General features: G+C 41.3%; 1 protein-coding gene across 6 annotated transcripts in view; it reads left to right on the forward strand.

Annotated features, from left to right (window-relative positions):
* The first annotated feature begins 251 nt into the window (after window positions 1-251).
* The window catches only part of LOC127650196 (C-type lectin domain family 4 member E-like), a 33,415-nt gene continuing 7,539 nt past the window's right edge, over window positions 252-26,127 (forward strand). For 2 of the 6 annotated variants that reach the window (XM_052135457.1, XM_052135455.1), the window contains exons 1-6: window positions 252-370; window positions 2,386-2,529; window positions 2,991-3,032; window positions 3,429-3,500; window positions 9,035-9,076; window positions 10,692-10,763. In XM_052135457.1, coding sequence (XP_051991417.1) covers window positions 292-370; window positions 2,386-2,529; window positions 2,991-3,032; window positions 3,429-3,500; window positions 9,035-9,076; window positions 10,692-10,763 — 451 coding nt within the window. In that variant the 5' untranslated portion in view covers window positions 252-291. Of the gene's footprint in view, window positions 371-2,385; window positions 2,530-2,990; window positions 3,033-3,428; window positions 3,501-9,034; window positions 9,077-10,691; window positions 10,764-13,904; window positions 14,060-14,516; window positions 14,627-14,714; window positions 15,241-26,127 lie in introns of those variants that run through there. The other 4 variants (XM_052135460.1, XM_052135456.1, XM_052135459.1 and 1 more) reach the window with 4 other exon arrangements.

Consider the following 26,127-nt stretch of genomic DNA (forward strand, 5'->3'; position numbering starts at 1 on the left):
TGATTGCTACAAAGGACTACAATATTAACAGGAAACGGGAATTAAACAAGAATTACAACATATAAGACAAGACCAAAAAACAACAGGGAATATGAAAGTCAGTCTTACTTTATAAAAATCCTACAAGTCCTAAAAAAAAGTTTTTGTAGAGTAGTCTTTTTTTTTCTTTCCAAAATATACTTCCTGAGGGGTGCATTTCCTCTTTATATTAAGACTGAAATGTTGTGTGACTTCCTTATTCTCAACCAGTACTCAGTTCTTAGAAGGTAATCGTTCTTTCGTGTTGGTGAAATGGACCTGATCTGTGAAGATTCCAGTTACATACATTTGACAAGAACTGCTTCAGGTGACAAAAGCTCACATTACAAATGTAAGACAATTTACCATTAATTACAAATCTAAAAGTTTTAGCGGGACCAAAAAAAATAAAAACTTAATATTATGATTTACCACGTGTGTACAATATATACTGTATACTTTAAATACGATGTAAAATAACTGTGTCCTGCAGTTAGCTATATTTCATGACATGACACTAATTTAGGAAACACAAACATGTTAAACATTTTGATGACAAAGAGATGTTTGCAAATGCAGGCAAAAACAATAGAAAGAAACAACAAAATTATAGCGAAATTCATAAAATTCTTACATTATCAAAAACAATTATCAAATATGAATGGATTGTCTCTCTCCACGTGGAATGTGAATGGGTTGGGGCACCCCTTAAAAAGAAGGTTATTTATTTTCTTAAACATAAGAAATATAATATAGCGTTTCTTCAAGAAATGCATCTTTCTCCAAAGGAAGCTGAAAAATTTGGAAGGATTTGGGGTGGACATGTTTCCTTTAGTGCTGGCTCAAGTAAGAGCTGGGGAGTCATAACATTGATAAGTAAAACTCTACAATTCAAATGTCTCAAACAGAGTAAAGATAAAATAAGAAGAGTCATTATTGTTTTATCAGAAATTGAGGGCAAAGTCTTATTTTGGCTAATATTTACACAACTAACGCTGATGATCAGGGCTTTTTTATAGATCTTGAAGGGATGTTGCAAGCCGCTGGCACCCCTCATGATATAATATTGGGAGGAGATTTTAATCTATTGATGGACTCAGTCCTTAAACATAGTGATCAAAAGCATGTAAGCCCCCTTGAGCAACAGTGACACTTTACAGGATGTGTAAAATTCTTGGTCTTACAGATTTTTGGTGACTTTTGAACCCATCTGGGAGGGTCTATACATTCTTTTCCTCAGTCCATAAGATTTATTCTAGAAACGATGATGTTGTTTGAAAGTATATCTTTTTTTTATGTTTTATTTATTAATAATTGTTTTTAAGTTCTCATTGGTGGTGACCACTGTAGTGAATGTTTGTGTCGGGTGGGGGTGTGGGAGAATGTTCGGGTGAGGGGTTTCATGTGTATAATTTTATGTTATGTTTGTATTATTTATGTATGGAATCAATAAAAACTGTTAAGAAGAAAACAAAAAAGAAACATTCTCAAATAGCAGCTTTGGTAGATGTGCACATCCAAAATATAAACTGCAGACTGATCTTGAAGTTCTTCTAATATATTTAGCAAAAAAACAACATCAACAAAAGCGTTGTAAATTCTAAGAATGTCTGCAAATATCCCCATCAGTGCACAATGCCATCCTTTTTATTATGCTTTCATTATTGTTACATGTTTGCCCTATTTCTTTGAAATCTTTAAAAGGACATTAAAGGGATAGTTCACCCGAAAATTGTATCATTTATTCACCCTCATGCCATCCCAGATGTACATGATTTTCTTTCTTCAGCAGAACACAAATTTAAGATTTTATAGTATATCTCAGCTCTGAAAGTTCATACAATGAAAGTTAATGGTGACCAGAAATTTGAATCTTCAAAAAGCACATAAGGCAGCATAAAATAATCCATAACACTTCAGTGGTTAAACCCATATCATCTGGAGTCCTAAGGATAACTCCTATGCTGCCTTTATGAGCTTTTTTTAGCTTCAAAGTGCTAGTCAACATTCACTAGCATCATGAATACCCACAGAGCTATTCAGAAATGTTCTTCTAAAAATCCTCTTTTGTGTTCTGTTGAAGAAGGAAAAATACATATCTGGGATCGCAACAGGGTGAGTAAACTATGAGACAATTTTAATTTTGGGGTGAACTATCCCTTTAATATGTACTTCTATTGAATGGCCTCAGAAACTATTAACATGGTTTACCATTAATATAGTAGCAAATCTTTTAGCATTTTTATTGTAATTTTGAGGGTCTTGAGTGACAATGTCATCATCTTTCTTATGTGTCAGTGTTTCGGAGGATATCTCATTCTGTAATGAGAAAGATCATAAACTTGACCTAACATAAATCTTCAACAGGTCTGAAACCCTTCAACCAGGACATAAAGAAAGAGGTTCTTCTGCCTAAGTGGACTAAAGTTCTCCTGATAGTTCTCAGCGTCTCTGTTGTTTGTGCTCTCGTAGGCGTCTGTGTTCTGGGGATGCGTCTATCTCATGCTAAACGTAACTCTTCTTAATTCTCATACTTATGTTACATGTATACTTTACTCTGAATCTCTGATGCCTGAATATGAACATTTTTCTGTTGCAAGGTCCCACAATTATATTAAGGATCTATAATTACTAAGACCTAACATTTAAAAACTTACAATACATTTATTGTGTAACTACATGTAGTAAAATTCTCACAAGTTTCACATTTGCTGCTAGTGAGGTTGAGGTACAGGTATTATAGGATTTAGAGTTTAGGGTAAGGTTAACAGTGTTAGTAGAGATGTAATTGAATGTAGGTGCTTTAAATTTAAGTACAATACAACAACATTTATGTACATAATAATTACATTGAATCAAATGCTTAAGCAGTAGTTAAAGACATCTTATATAAAGTGGGTCCACTTACAAATATGTGAGATTGTGTTTACACAAATTCTTATTTTTTCTGTTGCTTTATTTTAACAAATCAGATTCCAGCATATCAGTGTCTGATCAGTCCCACAATGACACAGGTGAGAGGAACACAGCAATGAAGCAATTAAATATTTGACTTCCAACATGTGCAGAAAAGGAAACACACATCAGATAAAGAAGTTAATGGAAAGATAACATCTATGAATTTACAAGGAAAAAGAAGTTTCTCTTTTTGAAAGTATAATTAATTTGAATTAATAAGTAACTCTACTGTAGTACATCTAGGCCAATATCAATATATAGTTTTGTTTCTGATTTTAGCACAGAGAGATAGTACTTCTGTAATATAACATGAGCGAGTATTAAAGGGGAGTTCTGTAGTATTAGAGTAGCATAGCATTGTATTGCTGTAGAACTGAAGTAACATTGCTAAGTTTCAGACTTCTGTCGCCATCTCATGCTTCATGTGATTCTGTTTTGACCTGTTGATGCAGATTATAAAGGACAGTTTGAGGAACTCCGCGTCCAATATGAGGAAACACTTGGAAAGTTGAACAGATTAAATCGTAAGTGTTGAGTCTTAAGATTTGGACCTTGTGTTGATTTAAAACAAACAAATTCAGTGGAGTCTCTCTTGAGCGCCGATATTCACCTCTGAACTATGAAAAAAGGCCAATGAGAGTTGGCAACCAGTATTTGCATGTCCCGCCCCCGGACATACGGGTATTTAAGCGGCGCAAATACGGGAGTTCTTTCAGGATTTTTCTGAGGAGCCGGAAATGGTCCGGCCACAACAGTGGCTCGGCTCGGCTCAGCGGCGTGGCAGGGGAGACACAACGTCTCGTTCCCTCCATCGGGGAACGGAGGTTACATACGTAACTGATCAGTCCCACAAATTCAGAGACCTTAAATATACCCTTTTAAGACATGTCAGTCCACTCTCTGCCATCTTGGGAACGCTCCTGTGCAACAATTTTCCATGGATATGACATAAAAGTAGTTGAATGAGGAAAGACTGAAATCACCAAAATGGACAAGATTACGATCAAATATCATATTTCTAATCAGCAATAAAATATGACAACAATGGGATCTAAAAATGGTGCTTCTTTAGCTGAAATCACACAAAAAAGAAAACAGAATAGTAGTTTTGTAGTTTTCTACAAAACCATTTTGGGAGTCCCAATAAAGTGTTCCGGAAGTAAAATTCCCATAACTTTTTAACATAGATGAATCGATTTTTACTGTTAACTTATAAACCTTTAAAGACAGACATACCATGAGCTCCAAAGCTGTTCTTCAATGATATGCTTGAAGCCAATAGTCTGTGTTATTTCAACTTTAAAATTTAAAGCCGCCAAACAAGCACAGAAATGACCACCCACTCTCATGATGCACTGTGAATGATGCAAAAAAAGTCAGTCTCCCTTCAACCTCAGACTACTTATATATTTGTATATATTGGAATATTTCGCAATAAATGTAAATATCATGGTTACTGTTGTAACCTCCGTTCCCCGATGGAAGGAATGAGACATTATGTCGATTCTATTGACACAAGGGGCCTCGCATACCTCTGAACTTGACAAAAGGCCAATGTGAAGTTGGCAGACAGAATTTGCTTAGCCCGCCCCGGACATACCGGTATAAAGGGGAGCGTGTGAGTGAATGTCAGACAGGTTTTCACTGAGGAGCCTCCCGAGACAGCGCTTGCAGGTTCACGACCTTGTCCCTGAAGGGGGTTGTAGGAAACTTGGGCACGTAGCCCCGTCACAGTCTTAGGATGAAGTGAGCATCTGCCGGACCGAACTCCAGGCAAGTGTCGCTGATAGAGAACGCTTGCAGGTCCCCGACCCTCTTGATGGATGCAAGCGCGATCAGGAGGGCCGTCTTCAAGGAGAGGGCTTTGAGCTCGACTGAATCAAGCAGTTCAAAGGGGGGTCTCTGAAGGCCTGAGAGGACCACTGAGAGATCCCAGGAGGGTAACAGGCTTAGCCGGGAATTGTTCAACCTCCAGGCACCTCTAAGGAACCTGATAATCAAGTCGTGTTTACCAAGGGACTTGTCGTCTACTGCGTCGTGGTGGGCTGCATTAGCAGCGACATAAACCTTCAAGGTGCTGAGAGGGGCTTCCGTTAGGGAGTACCAGAGCAGGCAATGGGATTTGTTTTGGGAGGCAAAGAGTGTCACTTAAAGAGTTCTATCCATGCCCTATCCCATGCTAAACTTAACGTCTAGGTTACGTATGTAACCTCCGTTCCCCGATGGAGGGAACGAGACGTTGTGTCAGAGAAGCGACACTAGGGGTCTCTCTTGAGCGCTGATATTCACCTCTGAACTATGAAAAAAGGCCAATGAGAGTTGGCAACCAGTATTTGCATGTCCGGCCCCCGGACATACGGGTATTTAAGCGGCGCAAATACGGGAGTTCTTTCAGGATTTTTCTGAGGAGCCGGAAATGGTCCGGCCACAACAGTGGCTCGGCTCAGCGGCTTGGCAGGGGAGACACAACGTCTCGTTCCCTCCATCGGAGAACGGAGGTTACATACGTAACCTAGAAGTTCCCCTTCTGTCGCTCGCTCCACGTTGTGTCAGAGAAGCGACACTAGGGGTCCACTTATAAAAGCGCCACGCGCTGAGCCGTGTACGTGAACTGCTGATACAGGAGCGAGCAGGTATTCTTACATGCAGAACGACCAACTGTATCAGGCTGCACATACCCATCCCCCAATGCCCCATTTAAGCCATCAGGATTCCTTATCGTTAGTCTGGAGGGGGAACAAGGTGTTGGCCTCCAACCTGGGAACGGGCCAAGCCTGGCCGGGCCTCTTTTCTCTCTATGTTTCTCGCATAGAGCAACTAAGGCCGGGGCCCTTACACGCATTGAGGGAAGGGGTCTTAGCCCTTATTCAGGGCGGAGAAGACCCTGCGGAGGCCACGCCTACCTGAGAGGGGAGGCAAGTTTAAGTGTAAAAACCATCAGAGGCCTGACTTAGGGCCTATGTGGAAAAGCTGGTGCGGTGGTAGATCCAGCCTCATAGAGGGGGGAACATACAGCACGGCAACCGAGGCAGCCGTGACTGCCTAAGGAAAACATGGGAGTCCGCTGGCCAGAGGGGACAGAACAGTGGTGTTACACACAGGGGGAGTCCGAAGGAGGCTTTACCTGTGGAGCACCTATACCAGTACAGGGTAGCTAGTGGTACCCGCAGTGGCTTGGGTTGGCAAGTTCCTCCGCTGAACTGTGACCCACGAGGGCTAGGGAGGAATCAACCAGTGTCCCAAGCCTGGGATCTCCTGGGAATGAAGGCACACTGTTTTCCCTGGTTAGGGGGAAGGGCGCTAGGTGCAAGCGATTCACCCGGTCAGATCGTTGGCGTGCCACCGAGTTCTACGGGCTCAGTACCTGAGAAAACACGGGACGATACTGACTCAACTCGCAAAAGTGTTAGGTGTTGCCCAGCCCTCTGCTCTACAAATGTCTGCTAGGGCAGTGCCCCTAGCCAGTGCCCATGAGGACGCAACACTCCTGGTGGAGTGGGCTCAGACCTGCAAAGGGGGGGGGCACGGCCTGGGTGTGATAAGCCAGGGAAATGGCGTCGACAACCCAGTGGGCGAGTCTCTGCTTGGAGACAGCATTCCCTTTCTGCTGTCCCCCGAAGCAGACGAAGAGCTGCTCAGAGCGCCTAGTGCTCTGTGTGCGGTCCAGGTAAATACGTAAGGCACGTACTGGACACAGCAGTGAAAGGGCTGGATCTGCCTCCTCCCGGGGCAGCGCTTGCAGGTTCACCACCTGATCCCTAAAGGGTGTTGTAGGAACCTTGGGCACGTAGCCCGGTCGCGGTCTTAGGATCACGAAAGTGTCTGCCGGACCGAACTCCAGGCAAGCGTCGCTAACAGAGAACGCATGCAGGTCCCCGACCCTCTTGATGGAAGCGAGCGCGATCAGCAGGGCGGTCTTGAGAGAGAGGGCCCTGAGTCCAACTGAGTCAAGCGGCTCGAAGGGGGGTCTCTGGAGTCCCGTAAGGACGACCGAGAGGTCCCAGGAGGGGAACAGGTTAGGCCGGGAGGGTGTTATCTTACGGGCACCTTTTAGGAACCTGATGATTAAGTCGTGCTTACCAGGAGACTTGCCTTCTACTGTGTCGTGGTGGGCCGCCATAGCGGCGACATACACCTTGAGGGTGGAGGGGGACAGCCTCCCCTCCAGCCTCTCCTGAAGAAACACGAGCACTGACCTAACTGCGCACTTCTGCGGGTCTTCGGCTCGGGAAGAACACCAGTCAGATGCCACTTTAGGGCGTAAAGATGCCTGGTAGAAGGGTTGGTTGCCTGGTCTGGCTTGGTTGATTGTATCTATGACGGTCGATGGTAGACCGGCTAGATCTTCCCCATCCCGTCCAAGGGCCAGACATGGAGGTTCCAGAGGTCTGGGTGCGGGTGCCAGAGCGTGCCCCGTCCCTGAGAAAGAAGGTCCTTCCTCAGGGGAATTCGCCAGGGAGGGGCTGTCGTGATCACCCTATCCACCTGGGGAATCGCCGTGTACCCGTGGCGCACTCCGCCGTCGAGGGTGGCGAGGGCGGACGAGCCTGTGGCGGTGTGACGAGTGGAGAGGGGTGCTGTCCACGAAGACATCAGCTCGTCATGCACTTCTGGGAAAAATGGAACCGGGGGGGGCGAGTCTGTGAGCAGCGCGCAGACCCCAGGAACCAGTCATCCAGCCGTGATGGCTGTGGAGAGGATGGAGGGTTCCAATCCAAGCCCACGCTGTTGGCTGCCCGGGAAAGCATGTCGGACATCTGTGCGTCAGCCTCAGCAAGGTGGCAGCCCAGGGGAGCCCTCAGCATCAGATGCAGCGCCCTCCGATGCTGCGGCGAGCTCATCGGCTTCCATCGCAAGAGGGTCGGCCGACTGGCTGTGAGGCGAGCCGCCGGCACCTCGAGCACGGACGGGAATCAACGAGCATGCTGGGGTGCGGGTGGTCCGAGGGGGCGTACCCGGCGGAGCTGCACCCGCTGCCATCCCCAAATCGCCTCCATCGCCAGCTGCATCGTCCTCAATCCCGTGAGAAGAAGGAGCAATACGGGGGACAGCTGGAGTGGCTTGCTTACGGTTGTAAGGGAGCCGCGACCGCAACGTTGCCATGGTCATGTCCTCGCAATGAGAACATGAGCCATCCACAAACGCAGCCTCGGTGTGATCGCTACCCAGACACACGAGACAGCGCCTGTGCTCTCCGCTTCAGACAGCCACTCTACCGCATCCAGGAACAACACAGGGGCGGAAGGGCATCTTTATAAAGACGCGTCCTTAAAAGGATGTTCAACGCCGCTGTGTTTTGCTCTTTTAGTGAAATTTACTCTTTTAATAAAAATCACTCTTTTGTGAAAAAAACTTGTAACAGTTCTTTTATTTTCTGCACTGTCGAAGCACCCAGGGGCAGGAATGCACAGCCGTGCAAGCAGGCAAAAGCCGCTGTTGTGCGCCGTGGAATCCAACAGCATGCAGCAGAGGGATGACAGGAACTCGGTGTGTGGTTTGCAGTAATCGCAGACACGACCATCGGCTCCGAAGAAATTTTCTGAATGAACTCCTGTATTTGCGCCGCTTAAATACCCGTATGTCCGGGGGCGGGACATGCAAATACTGGTTGTCAACTCTCATTGGCCTTTTTTCATAGTTCAGAGGTGAATATCGGCCTGAATATCGAGCATCATACTGTTGTTACAGATCCCACTTATGTTAAGATCTTTAAGTACTATGTACGAACATTTAAAGACTTACAATACATTTATTGTGTAACTACATGTAGTAAAATTCTCACAAGTTTCACATTTGCTGCTTCTGAGGTTGAGGTACGGGTATTGTAGGATTTAGGGTTTAGGGTAAGGTTAACAGTGTTAGTAGAGATGTAATTGAATGTAGGTACTTTAAAATTTAAGTACAATACAACAACATGTATTTACATAATAAGTACATTGTATCAAATGCTTAAGCAGTAGTTAAAGACATCTTATATAAAGTGGGTCCAATTACAAATATGTGAGATTGTGTATTCACAAATTCTTATTTTTTCTGTTGCTTTATTTTAACAAATCAGATTCCAGCATATCAGTGTCTGATCAGTCCCACAATGACACAGGTGAGAGGAACACAGCAATGAAGCAATGAAATATTTGACTTCCAACATGTGCAGTAAAGGAAACTTCTCGGGTTACATGTGTAACCCTTGTTCCCTGAAAAGGGCGGAACGAGATGTTGCGCTGCTAAGCGCTACGGGGAACAGCTTTCACTGTGAGCTGAGCTGAATAATGTGTGGAACACGTCAATGAACATTGACCGGAATTTATAGCCTCGGCTGATGTAATCATTAGATGCACCTGAGGCCAGGCTATAAATGGATATGTCACCAGGTGTCATCAGATACTTCTTTTTGAAGAGCAGTCCTGGGACGTCCCAGTGCGGCAAAGCAGCGCAACATCTCATTCCGCCTTTTCAGGGGAACAAGGGTTACACATGTAACCGAGACGTTCCCTTTACAAAAGGCTTCACTATGATGTTGCGCTATATATATATATATATATATATATATATATATATTTTTTTTTTTTTTTTTTTTAGGGGTTCTCCATGAGCGAAAAAGCTCTTAATGGAGTTTATCAAAGAAGGAAGGAACCCATGAGGCGTTCCCTTTCTTAGACTGGAAGATAAAATCTATCCCCTAATTTGGAGCGTTTGGGGTCTCTTTTTCGTGTGGCCAGACCAATCTGGCAACCGCACGAGTAATAACATCGAGCAATTCCTCCGTGAGATTTTTTATCGCGGACAGAAAGCTCGGAGGCGGAAGAGAATAGCGATCCACCTCATGATCCGAGAAGCGTCGAGATCATGTGAAGAAACAGCTGGGTTTGGGGAGAGAGTGAGAGAAGGGATCAACCCGTCTCTTGCTCCTCAGCCAAAACCATGCAAGAGCCCCACTGAGCGATCTTCTTTTCGAGAGTGCTGACTCCGGAAGCAAGCGAGGCGAGCACGACGCACTCTGCCTGTTAAAGCAAATCACAGTGCTCGCACCCACCCTGCTGCCACGCTAGAGCAGCGTGCTCCCAAACAAACAGCAAAAACTGATGTGTGTCGTCTTCAGCTATAGAGCGAGAAGAGGGGAACACGCACCGTTTATGACTTTCAGTCATTCTCTCTTTTTAGAAATATATATATATAATATTTTCTAAACAGAAGAGAAAAGAGAACAAAGAACAAAGTTCACTGCACACTGTCTAACTGATTCTAACTCCTAACAGAAGAAAGAAAGTTTTGACAGGGTTTGTGAAACACACAGAAACAGAATTGCTCTGAAAAAAGAGTTTCTGTGTTCCACACATTATTCAGCTTAGCAGCGCAACATCGTAGTGAAGCCTTTTGTAAAGGGAACACACATCAGATAAAGAAGTTAATGGAAAGATAACATCTATGAATTTACAAGGAAAAAGAAGTTTCTCTTTTTGAAAGTATAATTAATTTGAATTAATAAGTAACTCTACTGTAGTACATCTAGGCCAATATCAATATATAGTTTTGTTTTTGATTTTAGCACAGAGAGATAGTACTTCTGTAATATAACATGAGTATTAAAGGGGAGTTCTGTAGTATTAGAGTAGCATAGCATTGTATTGCTGTAGAACTGAAGTAACATTGCTAAGTTTCAGACTTCTGTCGCCATCTCATGCTTCATGTGATTCTGTTTTGCCCTTATGATGCAGATTATAAAGGACAGTTTGAGGAACTCCTCGTCCAATATGAGGAAACACTTGGAAAATTGAACAGATTAAATCGTAAGTGTTGAGTCTTAAGATTTGGACCTTGTGTTGATTTAAAACAAACAAATTCAGAGACCTTAAATATACCCTTTTAAGACATGTCAGTCCACTCTCTGCCAGCTTGGGAACGCTCCTGTGCAACAATTTTCCATGGATATGACATAAAAGTAGTTGAATGGGGAAAGACTGAAATCACCAAAATGGTCAAGATTACGATCAAATATCATATTTCTAATCAGCAATAAAATGTGACAACAATGGTATCTAAAAATTGTGCTTCTTTAGCTGAAATCACACAAAAAAGAAAACAGAATAGTTTTCTACACAACCATTTTGGGAGTCCCAATAAAGTGTTCCGAAAGTAAAATTCCCATAAGTTTTTTCCATAGATGAATCGATTTTTACTGTTAACTTATAAACCTTTAAAGACAGACATACCGTGAGCTCCAAAGCTGTTCTTCAATGATATATGCTTGAATCCAATAATCTGTGTTATTTCAACTTTATTATTTAAGGCCGCCAAACAAGCACAGAAATGACCACCCACTCTCATGATACATGATACAGGGGTGGCTGTGGCTCAGTTGGTAGAGCGGGTCAGCCACTAATTGCAGGATGCGGCTGGTGATGGAGGCGATTTGGGGATGGCAGCGGGCGTGGCTTCGCAGGGTACGTCGCCGCGAACCGCCAGCCCCCCGGCACGCTCGTTGACTTCCGTCCGGGCTCGAGGCAACAGCGGATTGCCTCATAGACAGTTTGCCTATCCTCTGGAGCCCCTCGAGCTGGATGAGCTTGCCACTGCATCGGAGAGCGGTCTGGCATCTGACGCTGATGACTGGTCTGGGCTGCCACCTTCAGGCCAGCACGCCCAGGCTGAGGGTGACGCCCAGATGTCCAACATGCTTGCCCGGGCTGCCGCCAGCGTGGGATTGGACTGGAACCCTCTGTCCTCCCCACAGCCATCGCGGCTTGATGATTTGTTCCTTGGGTCTGCGCGTCGCTCACAGCCACGACCCCCCCCAGTCCCTTTCTTCCCGGTGGTGCATGGAGAGCACCCTTCTCCACTCGTCAAAAAGCCCCTCGCTCATCCGCTCTCACTACCCTCGACGGCGGAGCGGCCCACGGGTACATGGCGATTCCCCAGGTGGATAGGGCGGTTGCGATCCACCTTTGCGCTACGACGGCGCAGCAGGATTTGGGAGATGGTCTCCGTCTGTTTCTTCACCGCCGAGAACTGCTGGGCAAAGTCATCGATGGTGTCGCCGAAGAGACCGAACTTGGAGACGGGGGTGTTGAGTAAGTGGGATTTGTCAACTTTGCGCATCTCATCCAAGTTCAGAAACAGGTGGCATTCCTGGACATTGCCCGCCAGAGTGCTTGAGGTGTGACCTTCCTAGCTCTGAGAGCGAGGTCGGTGGCAGAACGCAGTTCCTGCAGCAAGTCGGGATCGGAACTACCCTGGTGCAGTTCTTTGAGTGCCCTGGTTAGGTGTACCTGCAGGAGAGCCATGGCATGCAAGGCGGAGGCGGCCTGTCCAGTGGCACTGTAGGCTTTCGCAGTCAGTGACGAAGTTGTTCTACAGGCCTTGGAGGGGAGTACTGGGTGGTCCTGCCAGGATGCAGCATTCTCAGGACACAGGAGGATCGCAACCGCCCTGTCCACCTGAGGTACCTCCATGTACCCGTGGACCGCCCCGCCATCCAGGGTAGCGTGAGCGGACAAGTGAGGAGGTCGGTTCCAGGCAGTAAAAGCTGCCCTCCATGAACTCGTCAGCTCGTCATGCACTTCCGGGAAGAAAGTGCATGCGTGGCTGGGAGCGGCGCCCGGAGCCAATCATCAAGCCGTGAGGGTTGGGGGGAGGACGGAGGGTTCCAGTCCAACCCCACGCTCACAGCGGCCCAGGAAAGCATGCCGGCCTCCTGCGCTTCTGACTCTGACTGGGCGCGCTGGCCCGAGGATGGGAATCCGGTCAGGTGTTCAGCGTCAGACGCCTGAACTCTCTCCGATACAACGGCAATGTTGTCATCCAGATTTGGCTCCAGGAATGAGGCAAGCTGGCCTTGAAGCGAGCCGCCGTCGTCCCGAGCGCAGACGGAAGCAAATGAGCGTGCCGGGGGGTGAACCGAGCCGCTACCATCCCCAAATCGCATCCATCGCCAGCCGGGTCGTCCTCAATCCCGTGGGAAGGAGCAACGCTGGGTGCGCTGGAGTGGCGTTCGATTTAAGGAATGAAAGCTGTGATGGCAAGGTTGCCATGGTCATGTCCTCACAGTAAGAACATGAACCATTCACAAACGCTGCCTCAGTGTGATCGCTACCCAGGCACACTAGGCAGCGTCTATGACCGTCGGATCTGGAGAAATACCGGCCACATCCAGGAACTACACAGTGGCGGAAGGGCATCTTTATAAAGACGCGTCTTGAAAAGGATGTTCAACGCACACTTGTGTATGTTGCTCCTTCACCAGAAACAAACTCTTTTTGAGGAAAATAAACTCTTTCAGAGAAGTCAACTCTTTTAGGAGAGAAGCGATGTCGAAGCCCCAGGGGCAGAGTCTGCACAGTGTCCAGAGAGGAGAAAGCCACTGGAATGCGCCGTCAGATCCAACAGAAGCAGTCGTGACACAAAGCTCGCTTATCACACAACCGTTCCGCTCTGAAGAAAATCTGTCTGACATTTGCTCGCCAGCTCCCCTTTATACCCGTATGTCCGGGGGCGGGGCATGAAAATTCTGTCTGCCAACTTGACATTGGCCTTTTCTCAAGTTCAGAGGTATGCGAGGCTCTCAGAAGAGATCCCTTGTGTCACTACAATCGACACAATGTCAAGTGAGTGACAGAAAGGGAACTTGACTACTTATAATCAACAACCTAAATTCAATAGTTTTAAGTACGTCCATCATTTTATATTAAATTTCATCATTCGCAATGCTTCATGGGATTGTAATTTGTGCCCTCACGAAAGACATTAAGAACACATTCGGAGTTGGTTGGTTTGGTTCATGGCTTAGAATTCTTTTATGAAGGATTTTGTGAAAAGTCTGTGGAAGAAATACTGTCTCTGACACAAATACACAATTGTGGTATTCTAAATGAAAGAGGGAAAGATAGTGATTCAATGAAAGTTTTAATCATCACTACCTCTTTCCCATAAAGAGAGCACAGGCTGTGCACTTTGTGCTGTCCACTGGATTCATTCTGGAGGAAAGTGTTACTACTTTTCTACAGTCAAGATGAACTGGACGCAGAGTCGAGATTATTGTGTGACTCTAGGAGGACATCTAGTTATAATAACCAGCAAAGCAGTGCAGGTGAGTTTGCCTTTTGTCATAACCTTTGATAATACTACAATCCATTTGAGATCAATTTTCTGTGGTATAATTATACATTGTGCTCATCCACACAACCAATAGGCATATATAAGGGCTGTCATTAAATTAAAAACAATGTAATAAAATTATTTACATGACATGCTGAGAAATAATGCATAGTCGCACTGACTGCCCCCTGCTGACACAGCTCATAAAAAACTGTGAAGTCTGTAAAGATGCTTTGAAACTTTGTATTGTGAAAGGCGCTATACAAATATTACTTAAATTCACAATAGGAACATGTATTACAAAATAAATCATGTACATTTTGAGGTCATGTTGCCTCAAGATATTCATTATTATTCACTATTAATTGTGTTGCTCTGCAACATTGTATTTTTTACATCAAATCTCACAAAATGTATGACTGTAAAATTGTAATGTATTTCTCTGTTAGGATTTTCATGTGTCTATAGTTAAAGAGACTCACTGGATTGGTCTTAATGATCTGGAAACTGAGGGACACTGGGTCTGGGTGAATAACCAGCCACTCAGTGATTCAACAGAGTAAGTAAATACAAACCAATATAATTAGGTTGTGTAGTATTCTGTTCAAGCAGGTATGCTTTTTTTATTTTGTGTCATATGTGTGCAGATTCTGGATGAAGCGAGAGAACGGAGAAAGTGAACCGGATAACTGGACAAAAGATCATCCGGCCGGTGAGGACTGTGCTAGTCTGGGGCACATAAATGGAGAGACTGATTTCTGGACTGATGCTTTCTGTTTTGAAGAGAAAAGATTTGTGTGTGAAGCTCCTGCCTCTGTTTAATTCCTCACACATTACAAGTGTGACTCATTATTTCTATAACAGCAGAAGTTCCTGTATGTGATCAATTCTTGTCATTTCTTTCTTCCTAAAACAGTGAATGTCATGAACAGTGGTGGGTGTGATGCATTACTAAGTAATTGATTACTGAAAACTAATTTACTTTTTCCTTGAAAATTGTAAAGTAAGTGATTACTCATCATTTTTCAGTAATTTAATTACAGTTTCTTCTGATGTATTTGCATTAAATACTGTATAGACTATAGAGCAATTCTATATAAATCAATAGTGAATTTAAAATAAAAATATAATGCCTAATGTTAAAATGTATGTTTTTGAATTAAACGCTTTAAATTCTTTGGCCAGTTCATAAATAATTAATTTGATTTTATATGATTTATTTGAAAGAATTAAAAGAATAGTTTCATGTTTATTCTTGTATTGTTCGTCTGGTCGAGGTTGATCAGAGTTTACTTTAAAAAGTAATGCAATTACATTTCAGCCAGGGTAATTAATACCGTATTCTAATTACACTGTAGAAGATCTAATTAGTAGTTAGTAATAAATTACTTTTTTTGAGTAACTTACTCACTGGTCACAAATTAAGAAACATCAAACCAAATAACTAATTTTGTAGATTTTTTATGGTTTGTGGATATCATTTTGAAATTAAAGACTGTATTACAGATTTTAGGTTCAACAGTGTTGATCGGGTCCAAAAGTCTCAAGTCAATACTGAAAATTAGAGAATCAATATCAAAATTATTACATTTTTATAATTATTTCATAAATAATTTAACCTTGAAATAAACAGTTTTCATGGTGAAAAAAAAAAGTTATGATTTGATGATAATCCTTCATATTTTCAATTCATGCTGCGATAACATAGATCAACAGGTAATTTATTGTAAAAAAAAAAATTATTATAATTTGTAAAAAGTGTAGAATATCAAAAATGACAAATAGTCACAAGTTGTCTCAGACTTTTAAACCCCACTATTTAAATAAGATTTATGAATTATTTACCATCAAAACTGAAAAAATTAGAATTTTTTTTTTTTTAAAATATGGTAGAAACTAGGGGTGGGTAAAAATATAGTTTTTCTGATTAATCTTCATTTGAATGATCTCGATTCTTAAATCCTAAGATTGATCGTTCACTCAATACACAACACTGTACTACAATGAGAATAAATCACTCGTATTTGCAATCAAATTTTGCACTTTGTGTCTGACCCTTCTGAGCCTGATGCACGGATGTCCACTATGCTTTCCCGGGCCGCCGTGAGTGCGAGGTGGTTTGGATTAGATTGGTTTGCAGCGGTAGACCTGAAGGATGCGTACTTTCGTTGACCAGGTGATCAGGTGTAGGAGCACCTACTTGTTACCAAGTGTTACCACTTTCTTTTGTACATTTTAAGTGCTGTAACTGTACTTTTAATGCACTATTTTCCCACCGTCTGTGTTCACTACTTCCCTATCCTGATTAAATTTTTATCTCTCAACATGATTGGCTAGGGAGAGTCTCGTGACTCCCATCCAATCAAATCACACGTAAAAAAACTTGACCGGCAACTGCAGATTTGGCGCCAACTGTGGAGAATTCCTCAAGCACAGTTTACAGCTGAACATAACCGGCCGCATATGAAAGGGACATTCACACATTCGCAGTGAAAAAGGCCATTGCATGATCGTGACATGTGAGTTTAACTTGCTCGAGCCAGATATCAGCATCAATCCAGCCTCTAATTTGAAGAAACATATCAAGGTCAATTTCATATTTCTGCTTACTAGATTATGTGTTTCTATAATGTAGCCTGTAATTGAACTATCTATCACTGAGATTATTAGGCTGCTGTGAGAGATTAATGCAATGTTATCAATAGGGCTGGGCAACAAAATACTTTTTGAATGTAACTTTATTCTAATTACCAATGATTTAATTTGTAAATGTAGTGGAATACAGTTACTTATATTTTGTGTGTGTTTATATACATATATACAGTAGTTTGTAAATGTAGCTCCCCTTCTGTCACTCACTCGATGTTGTGTCAATGTAGTGGCATTAGGGGTCGATCTTGAGAGCCCCGAACACCTCCCATTCTTTGAGAAAAGGCCAATGAGAATTGGCGAGTGGAATTTACGAATTCGGCGGAGGAGTTCGCAGCCAGCCCCACTACAGGTACTAATATGCACTGTACTGGGATAGGAGCTCCACAGGTGCCGAGTACTCTGGTAACCCCCTGTGATGTATTTTCCGTGGTAAGGACTCCCTGTCATCGGACCTGCGTCTCACTTTGGCAGAGCCCTTTCTACCCAGGTCGCTGCGTTTGTAGAGCTCCTCCCCTTCACGGCAGGACCTACCACCATGCCGCTTCCATGTGCAACTCTTGAGCCCACATGACGTATCGCTTCATGTTAACCTCCCCTCTGGTTAGGGTGTGGCCTCCGTGGGGTCTTTTCCCCCTGAAAAAAAGTAGGAAGGTAAAATAACACCTTCCCCGGCACGTACAATAGCATTAACTGGCCCCAGCCAAATCTAATGCTCTCTGGAGATAAAAACATAGAGAGAAAAGGCCTGGTGCAGCCTGCTCCCATGTTAGTTACGTCACTCCCCAGGGATGTAGGGAACTTCATGACGTCTTTTGGGGCATTGGGGGAGGTTACGTGCAAACTGATGCTCCTGCTATTATGCATGCAGCAGCTTGCTTGCACCTGCATCAGCAGTTCACGCAACATGGTTCAGCTGTTGTCAGTTCTGAAGTGCTGCTTCTCCTTTAAGACTTGATATTAAACGCTCACTGTTATGATTGTCAATTTGCTCTTGACTGAACTGCTCTCTACTTGCCATCTGTTGATGATAAACAAAGCAAGTAACAAAGAAGTTAAAATGTTTTAGATACCAATCAAATAACAAGAAATTAATGTGAAAATCATAAATGTATACTGTCCTGAGACTGCTGAACTTTGTGGCTCTGAAGCTCAACAGCTTGCAGCTGCAGTGGTCTTCTTTAGGCTTCTATATTTGTGAGTCTAAAGGCAATTAAAAATCAGTTCAGGGTTTTTGGCTTTTCTGAATTGCAAAAAAACTATACAACAGCAGGTTTTTCATTGTTAAAAATCTTTTTTTTTTGGGATATTTCTCCCCGTTTTTCTCATAGGAATGAATGAGCAACTATGGTGACAGGGCTTTGATCAAACAAAATCCTACTAGCATGCTATTTGAGAATGTTTTTTTTTTGTTTTTTTTTTCTCTTCTTAACAGTTTTTATTGATTCCATACATAAATAATACAAACATAGCATAAAATACAGAATCAATTATACACATGAAACCCCTCACCCGAACATTCTCCGACACCCCCCACAAACATTCACTACAGCGGTCACCAACAAAGAGAACATAAAAATAAATAAATAAATTAAACGTAAAAAAATATATACTTTCAAACAACATCGTCATTTCTAGAATAAATCTTGTGGACTGATGAATAGAATGTATAAACCCTCCATCAATAGATTAAAATCTCCTCCAATATTATATCATGAGGGGTGCCAGCGGCTTTCAACATCCCTTCAAGATCTATAAAAACGCCCTGATTATCAGCGTTAGGTGCATAAATATTAGCCAAAATAAGACTTTGCCCTCAATTTCTCATAAAACAATAATATTTTATTTTATCTTTACTCTGTTTGAGACATTTGAATTGTAGTTTTACTTATCAATGTTATGACTCCACAGCTCTTACTTGAGCCAGCACTAAAGGAAACATGTCCACCCCAAATCCTTCCAAATGTTTCAGCTTCCTTTGGAGAAAGATGCATTTCTTGAAGAAACGCTATATTATATTTCTTATGTTTAAGAAAAGAAATAACCTTCTTTTTAAGGGGTGCCCCAACCCATTCACATTCCACGTGAAGAGAGACAATCCATTCATATTTGAGAATTGTTTTTGATAATGTAAGAATTTTATGAATTTCGCTATAATTTTGTTGTTTCTTTCTATTGTTTTTGCCAGCATTTGCAAACATCTCTTTGTCATCAAAATGTATACCATGATTAACATGTTTGTGTTTCCTAAATTAGTGTCATGTCATGAAATAGAGCTAACTGCAAGACACAATTATTTTACATCATATTTAAAGTATACAGTATATATTGTACACACTTGGTAAATCATAATATTATTATTTATTTATTTTTGTCCCGCTAAAACTTTTAGATTTGTAATTAATGGTAAATTGTCTTACATTTGAAATGTGAGCTTTTGTCACCTGAAGCAGTTCTGGTCGTATTTATGTAAATGTTATCTTCGCAGATCAGGTCCATTTCACCAACACGAAAGAACGATTACCTTCTAAGAACTGAGTACTGGTTGAGAATAAGGAAGTCACACAAAATTTCAGTCTTAATATAAAGAGGAAATGCACCCCTCAGGAAGTACATAAATATTTTATTTTTTTTTAAAGAATACTCTACAAAAAACTTTTTTTATGACTTGTAGGATTTTTATAAAGGCCACCAGCACTCTTCAAGGTTTGAACTGGAATTAAACTAGATACATTTTTCAGTTTAATAAAGAGTAAAGTGTGTGTGTGTGACACTAGAAAAAAAGATGGAGTACCTAAAATTACACTAAAGAATCTTGCATTTTGTTATACAGTTTCTGTTCCCCCTTATCTCTTTGAGTGATGGCCTCGTCATGCATTGATATTGTCTTATGCCTCCCTTGTTTAATATTCACTGTATCTCTTAAAGCTGGACAGCGTTGACCCCAAATTGCTTCAATGATGGCAAACGCATGACTATTTCATTTTATTTGTATAAAACACACTGTAATCATTTCATATGGTTACATATTTTATATTAACTAACTATCATTACTTCCTGCATTAATTCGATTAGTATATTAAATAATTTCCCTTATTACAGTCGCTCGTTACTCTTATTGCTAAAAATGTAGAGTTGTATGTCTGCCCAAACACACATCTCTCTTAAAGTCATATACTTTTAACATGTAAAGGCTGTCCACATGTTTTTCATGTCATTTCTAACACTAATTAACACACATATATACTTGTGCTCTTATTAAAACATCAAAATGATCCTTTTAGTATCCCCACACACATCTCCATTTGGATCATACAAAGTTTGACAAAAAGGCTGTAATTCTCCCTCAAGCTGCATTTTCCATCATTCACAAGTCAGCCAATTAAGCACTTAACAAACTCACTCAGGCTTCAAACTTTGCACACTGTCTAAGGGGCCCCTGAGAAATTGGAGTCATTTGGAGCTTTCTGAGGGGTGTTCACGAAACACCTATAGAAATGAATGGAACAAATTGCTTGTGGGATTTGCCCTGGCAGAGTGCCCAGAGGTCCCACGGATCTCAATTTTCACTCAGTGGTAGCCCGATGTCCCTCGAAAGACATATCGAGAGCATGAGGCACTAGAAAAGAGAAAAAATATTTTTTTTAGTTTATGCAAGATTCTCCTACACAGGCCTCTTGCACTCAAAGCTTAACAGAGCATCTTGACAACTAGGGCTAGGGTTGAGATTTACACTCGGGAAGGTTCTGGAGACCCAAAATATTTTTCTAATATTTTGGGGCACCTGACAGTCGATGATCTCAAATGTCAGGGTCCTGTGACCTTTGGAACCCTTTCTTCTAGACATCCCACTTGCAACTTAAACAATGTAAAATCCATAAGCATGTCCCTTTTTGGGCAAATTAAGTATTAAAAAGGTCATAGGGCTGCAGAACTCTGGACACTGACACAGGGCACCGTGTCGAGACATATTTGTCAATTCTGGGAAGATTGGACCTTTCTAGGTGCTGTACACGAAAAGCCTATGGAAATGAATGGAATAAGTTGCGTGTATAACTCCATCCCGTCTCGCACCTTGAGGTCCGATGGACCCCAGACTTCACATGCTGGTTGTCTGGACACCCCCAAATAACATATCTAGAGCTTCTCTAGAACAAACCTACATTTTCTCAGCATTTTATTCTAGAATCTCCCCCACAGCCCTCTTGCTCACACAGCCAGACAGAGCCTTTGTCAGACAGGGCTAGGGTAAGAGTATTGAGCAGAAAACAAATATCTAGAATGCATCTAGAGCTTCAGAACTCTGTGGCAGGATCAAGGGGGTCCTGGACTACCACCATTCTGAATTTCAAGATCCTGTGACATCTTTATTATAGACATACCACTTGCCACCTATTTTGTCCCATTTGGTAAGTTGCAGGTGGGCACTTCCTGCATGACTAAGCAATAACACATGAAGTGCCCACCTGTGACTTATTCAATGGGCCTCAGTTAGGTATTCTGTGGTCAATGCATTAACAAGAGACATTTAATTCACTCATTCTTATTTATTGACAAAACCACATGTACAATGCTCAAGACACACCATTTAACACATTTATGCAACTTAAATTCACAAACATCTGTCAAAAAAACATCTGTCATTGGACATCCTACGTGGAGCTGGTCAATTAAGTTGCAGGTGGGCACTTACTATATGACAGTCAAATAGTGGTATGTATCAAGCTTGCAGTTCAAAAATTGCATTATTTTCCAAAACACACTGTCCACAGAAAGCCTATTTGAATGAAAAATAGATTGCACGTAGGATGTACCCAGGGATCGCATCCGGGGGGTCATACAGACCCCAAATTTGACACAGTGATACCGAGAGCCCCTCAACAACATGCTTAGGTCGTGGCCTTTTCGGTGCCGTTTTGGTCGAAAGTCAATGAAATAGGTTTAAAGGGCACTGGGCGGGCCCAGTGGGCACCCACTGTGTGGTCTGGGGTAAAATCGAGTTAAAACCAGCCAAAAAATATTAAGTGTCATAAATGACTAAAAACTCACTTATAACGGCTCTGGGGGATGCACAGGCACCACTTGTCACAAACTGTGGTGACGATGAGCATCGGTGGGCATCCCAAGGGCATGCAAAAGTATTATTTAGTAGGTAAGGGGACAAATAGGCATTCTGTGGGCATGAGGAAGACTATGGTGAAGTTTAGTGTGAAAGGGGGCACCGTAGCCACTTCATGAATGTGATGAAGGCCATTGGGAAGACTACGAGGGGGCAGAGTCAGCTGCAGCTCACCAAGAGGGGTTTGAGTCTGCTGCAGCTCATCACGAGGGCTCCTAGTATGCTGCAGTTCACCATGTGGGGTCCGAGTATGCTGCAGCTTGCCACAAGAGGTCCAAGTTTGCTGCAGCTCATCACGTGGAATCAGAGTACACTGCAGCTCGTCACGAGGGGTCCGAGTCATCAGTAGCATGCCACGAGGGGTCTGAGTATGCTGCAGCTCACCATGAGGAGTCTGAATATGCTGTAGCTCTCCTGGAGGCTGTTAGCATTCCACCTATCATCTCAGCAGCCTGACCATTCGCCAGAGGGCCGATGCTCTGTCATTTTTCATTATTTCTTACTCAGAAATTACTTCCTGAGGGGTGCATTTCCTGTTTGTATTAAGACTGATATTTTGTGTGAATTCCAGTACTCAGTTCTCAGCAGGAAGGTTCCTTTGGACGTGTTTAGCAAGTCAATGATATCAAGATTTCGCACTCTATAAACATCTCTAATAACCCCGCTCCCCTCTACTATTATGATCTCATTTATTCACCATTGTGCAATAAAGATGACTTTCTTTCTTCAGCAGAACACAAATTAAGGTTTTTAGAAGTACATCTCAGCTCTAAAAACAATGCAATGCAAGTGAATGGTGACCAGCACTTTGAATCTCCAAAAAGCACAAGGCAGCATAAAAGTAATCCATAACACTTCAGTGGTTAAACCCATATCATCTGAGGTAATATGATTCATATTTAAGTCTATTTTCACTTAAAAAAGATTATAACATTATAGTAGGTATTGTAGTTTTGAGGGTCTTAAGTTCCAATGTCATCGTCTTTCTTATGTGTCAGTGTTTTGTTTGTGACGTGTTTAACCTAGCACCTATTGTACATTTTCATTTAATCATTAAGGTAGTCCATTTTGATCATTTAATTAACATGTATGAAATGTGCAATGATCTAAAAATTATAATGTGTAATCAATGTACTAGAAATAACTGCATTATGAATGCTATTCAATATGTTAGATATCTAATCATTCATTTATTGATTTAATTATCATTTACTCAGTTTAATAATCAAGGTGAAAATTAATGGAAAATGCAGCTTGAGGGAGAATTACAGCCTTTTTTGTCAAACTTTGTATGATCCAAATGGAGATGTGTGTGGGGATACTAAAAGGATCATTTTGATGTTTTAATAAGAGCACAAGTATATATGTGTGTTAATTAGTGTTAGAAATGACATGAAAAACATGTGGACAGCCTTTACATGTTAAAAGTATATGACTTTAAGAGAGATGTGTGTTTGGGCAGACATACAACTCTACATTTTTAGCAATAAGAGTAACCAGCTGACTGTAATAAGGGAAATTATTTAATATACTAATCGAATTAATGCAGGAAGTAATGATAGTTAGTTAATATAAAATATGTAACCATATGAAATGATTACAGTGTGTTTTATACAAATAAAATGAAATAGTCATGCGTTTGCCATCATTGAAGCAATTTGGGGTCAACGCTGTCCAGCTTTAAGAGATACAGTGAATATTAAACAAGGGAGGCATAAGACAATATCAATGCATGACGAGGCCATCACTCAAAGAGATAAGGGGGAACAGAAACTGTATAACAAAATGCATGATTCTTTAGTGTAATTTTAGGTACTCCATCTTTTTTTCTAGTGTCACACACACACACTTTACTCTTTATTAAACTGAAAAATGTATCTAGTTTAATTCCAGTTCAAACCTTGAAGAGTGCTGGTGGCCTTTATAAAAATCCTACAAGTCATAAAAAAAGTTTTTTGTAGAGTATTCTTTAAAAAAAAAAAATATGTACTTCCTGAGGGGTGCATTTCCTCTTTATATTAAGACTGAAATTTTGTGTGACTTCCTTATTCTCAACCAGTACTCAGTTCTTAGAAGGTAATCGTTCTTTCGTGTTGGTGAAATGGACCTGATCTGCTGAAGATAACATTTACATAAATACGACCAGAACTGCTTCAGGTGACAAAAGCTCACATTTCAAATGTAAGACAATTTACCATTAATTACAAATCTAAAAGTTTTAGCGGGACAAAAATAAATAAATAATAATATTATGATTTACCAAGTGTGTACAATATATACTGTATACTTTAAATATGATGTAAAATAATTGTGTCTTGCAGTTAGCTATATTTCATGACATGACACTAATTTAGGAAACACAAACATGTTAATCATGGTATACATTTTGATGACAAAGAGATGTTTGCAAATGCTGGCAAAAACAATAGAAAGAAACATAACAAAATTATAGCGAAATTCATAAAATTCTTACATTATCAAAAACAATTCTCAAATATGAATGGATTGTCTCTCTTCACGTGGAATGTGAATGGGTTGGGGCACCCCTTAAAAAGAAGGTTATTTATTTTCTTAAACATAAGAAATATAATATAGCGTTTCTTCAAGAAATGCATCTTTCTCCAAAGGAAGCTGAAACATTTGGAAGGATTTGGGGTGGACATGTTTCCTTTAGTGCTGGCTCAAATAAGAGCTGGGGAGTCATAACATTGATAAGTAAACACCTACAATTCAAATGTCTCAAACAGAGTAAAGATAAAATAAGAAGAGTCATTATTGTTTTATGAGAAATTGAGGGCAAAGTCTTATTTTGGCTAATATTTATGCACCTAACGCTGATAATCAGGGCGTTTTTATAGATCTTGAAGGGATGTTGAAAGCCGCTGGCACCCCTCATGATATAATATTGGGAGGAGATTTTAATCTATTGATGGAGGGTTTATACATTCTATTCATCAGTCCACAAGATTTATTCTAGAAATGACGATGTTGTTTGAAAGTATATATTTTTTTACGTTTAATTTATTTATTTATTTTTATGTTCTCTTTGTTGGTGACCGCTGTAGTGAATGTTTGTGGGGGGTGTCGGAGAATGTTCGGGTGAGGGGTTTCATGTGTATAATTGATTCTGTATTTTATGCTATGTTTGTATTATTTATGTATGGAATCAATAAAAACTGTTAAGAAGAGAAAAAAAAACAAAAAAACATTCTCAAATAGCAGCTTTGGTAGATGTGCACATCCAAAATATAAACTGCAGACTGATGTTGAAGTTCTTCTAACATATTTAGCAAAAAAAAAAAAACATTTTTTATGCTTTCATTATTGTAAAATTTTTGCCGAATTTCTTTGAAATCTTTAAAAGGACATTAAAGGGATAGTAATTTATTCACACTCATACCATCCCAGATGTACATGACTTTCTTTCTTCAGCAGAACACAAATTTAAGATAAGTATATCTCAGCTCTGAAGGTTCATACAATGAAAGTTAATGGTGACCAGAAATTTGAATCTTCAAAAAGCACATAAGGCAGCATAAAATAATCCATAACACTTCAGTGGTTAAACACATCTCATCTGGAGTCCTAAGGATAACTCCTATGATGCCTTTATGAGCTTTTTTTAGCTTCAAAGTGCTAGTCAACATTCACTAGCATCATGAATACCCACAGAGCTATTCAGAAATGTTCTTCTAAAAATCCTCTTTTGTGTTCTGTTGAAGAAGGAAAAATACACATCTGGGATCGCAACAGGGTGAGTAAACTATGAGACAATTTTAATTTTGGGGTGAACTATCCCTTTAATATGTACTTCTATTGAATGGCCTCAGAAACTATTAACATGGTTTACCATTAATATAGTAGCAAATCTTTTAGCATTTTTATTGTAATTTTGATGGTCTTGAGTGACAATGTCATCATCTTTCTTATGTGTCAGTGTTTCGGAGGATATCTCATTCTGTAATGAGAAAGATCATAAACTCGACCTAACATAAATCTTCAACAGGTCTGAAACCCTTCAACCAGGACATAAAGAAAGAGGTTCTTCTGCCTAAGTGGACTAAAGTTCTCCTGATAGTTCTCAGCGTCTCTGTTGTTTGTGCTCTCGTAGGCGTCTGTGCTCTGGGGATGCGTCTATCTCATGCTAAACGTAACTCTTCTTAATTCTCATACTTATGTTACATGTATACTTTACTCTGAATCTCTGATGCCTGAATATGAGCATTTTACTGTTGAAGGTCCCACAATTATATTAAGGAATCTTTAATTACTATGTATGAACATTTAAAGAC

The sequence above is a fragment of the Xyrauchen texanus genome, chromosome 10 (genome assembly GCF_025860055.1).
Source record: "Xyrauchen texanus isolate HMW12.3.18 chromosome 10, RBS_HiC_50CHRs, whole genome shotgun sequence".
NCBI lineage: Eukaryota > Metazoa > Chordata > Actinopteri > Cypriniformes > Catostomidae > Xyrauchen > Xyrauchen texanus.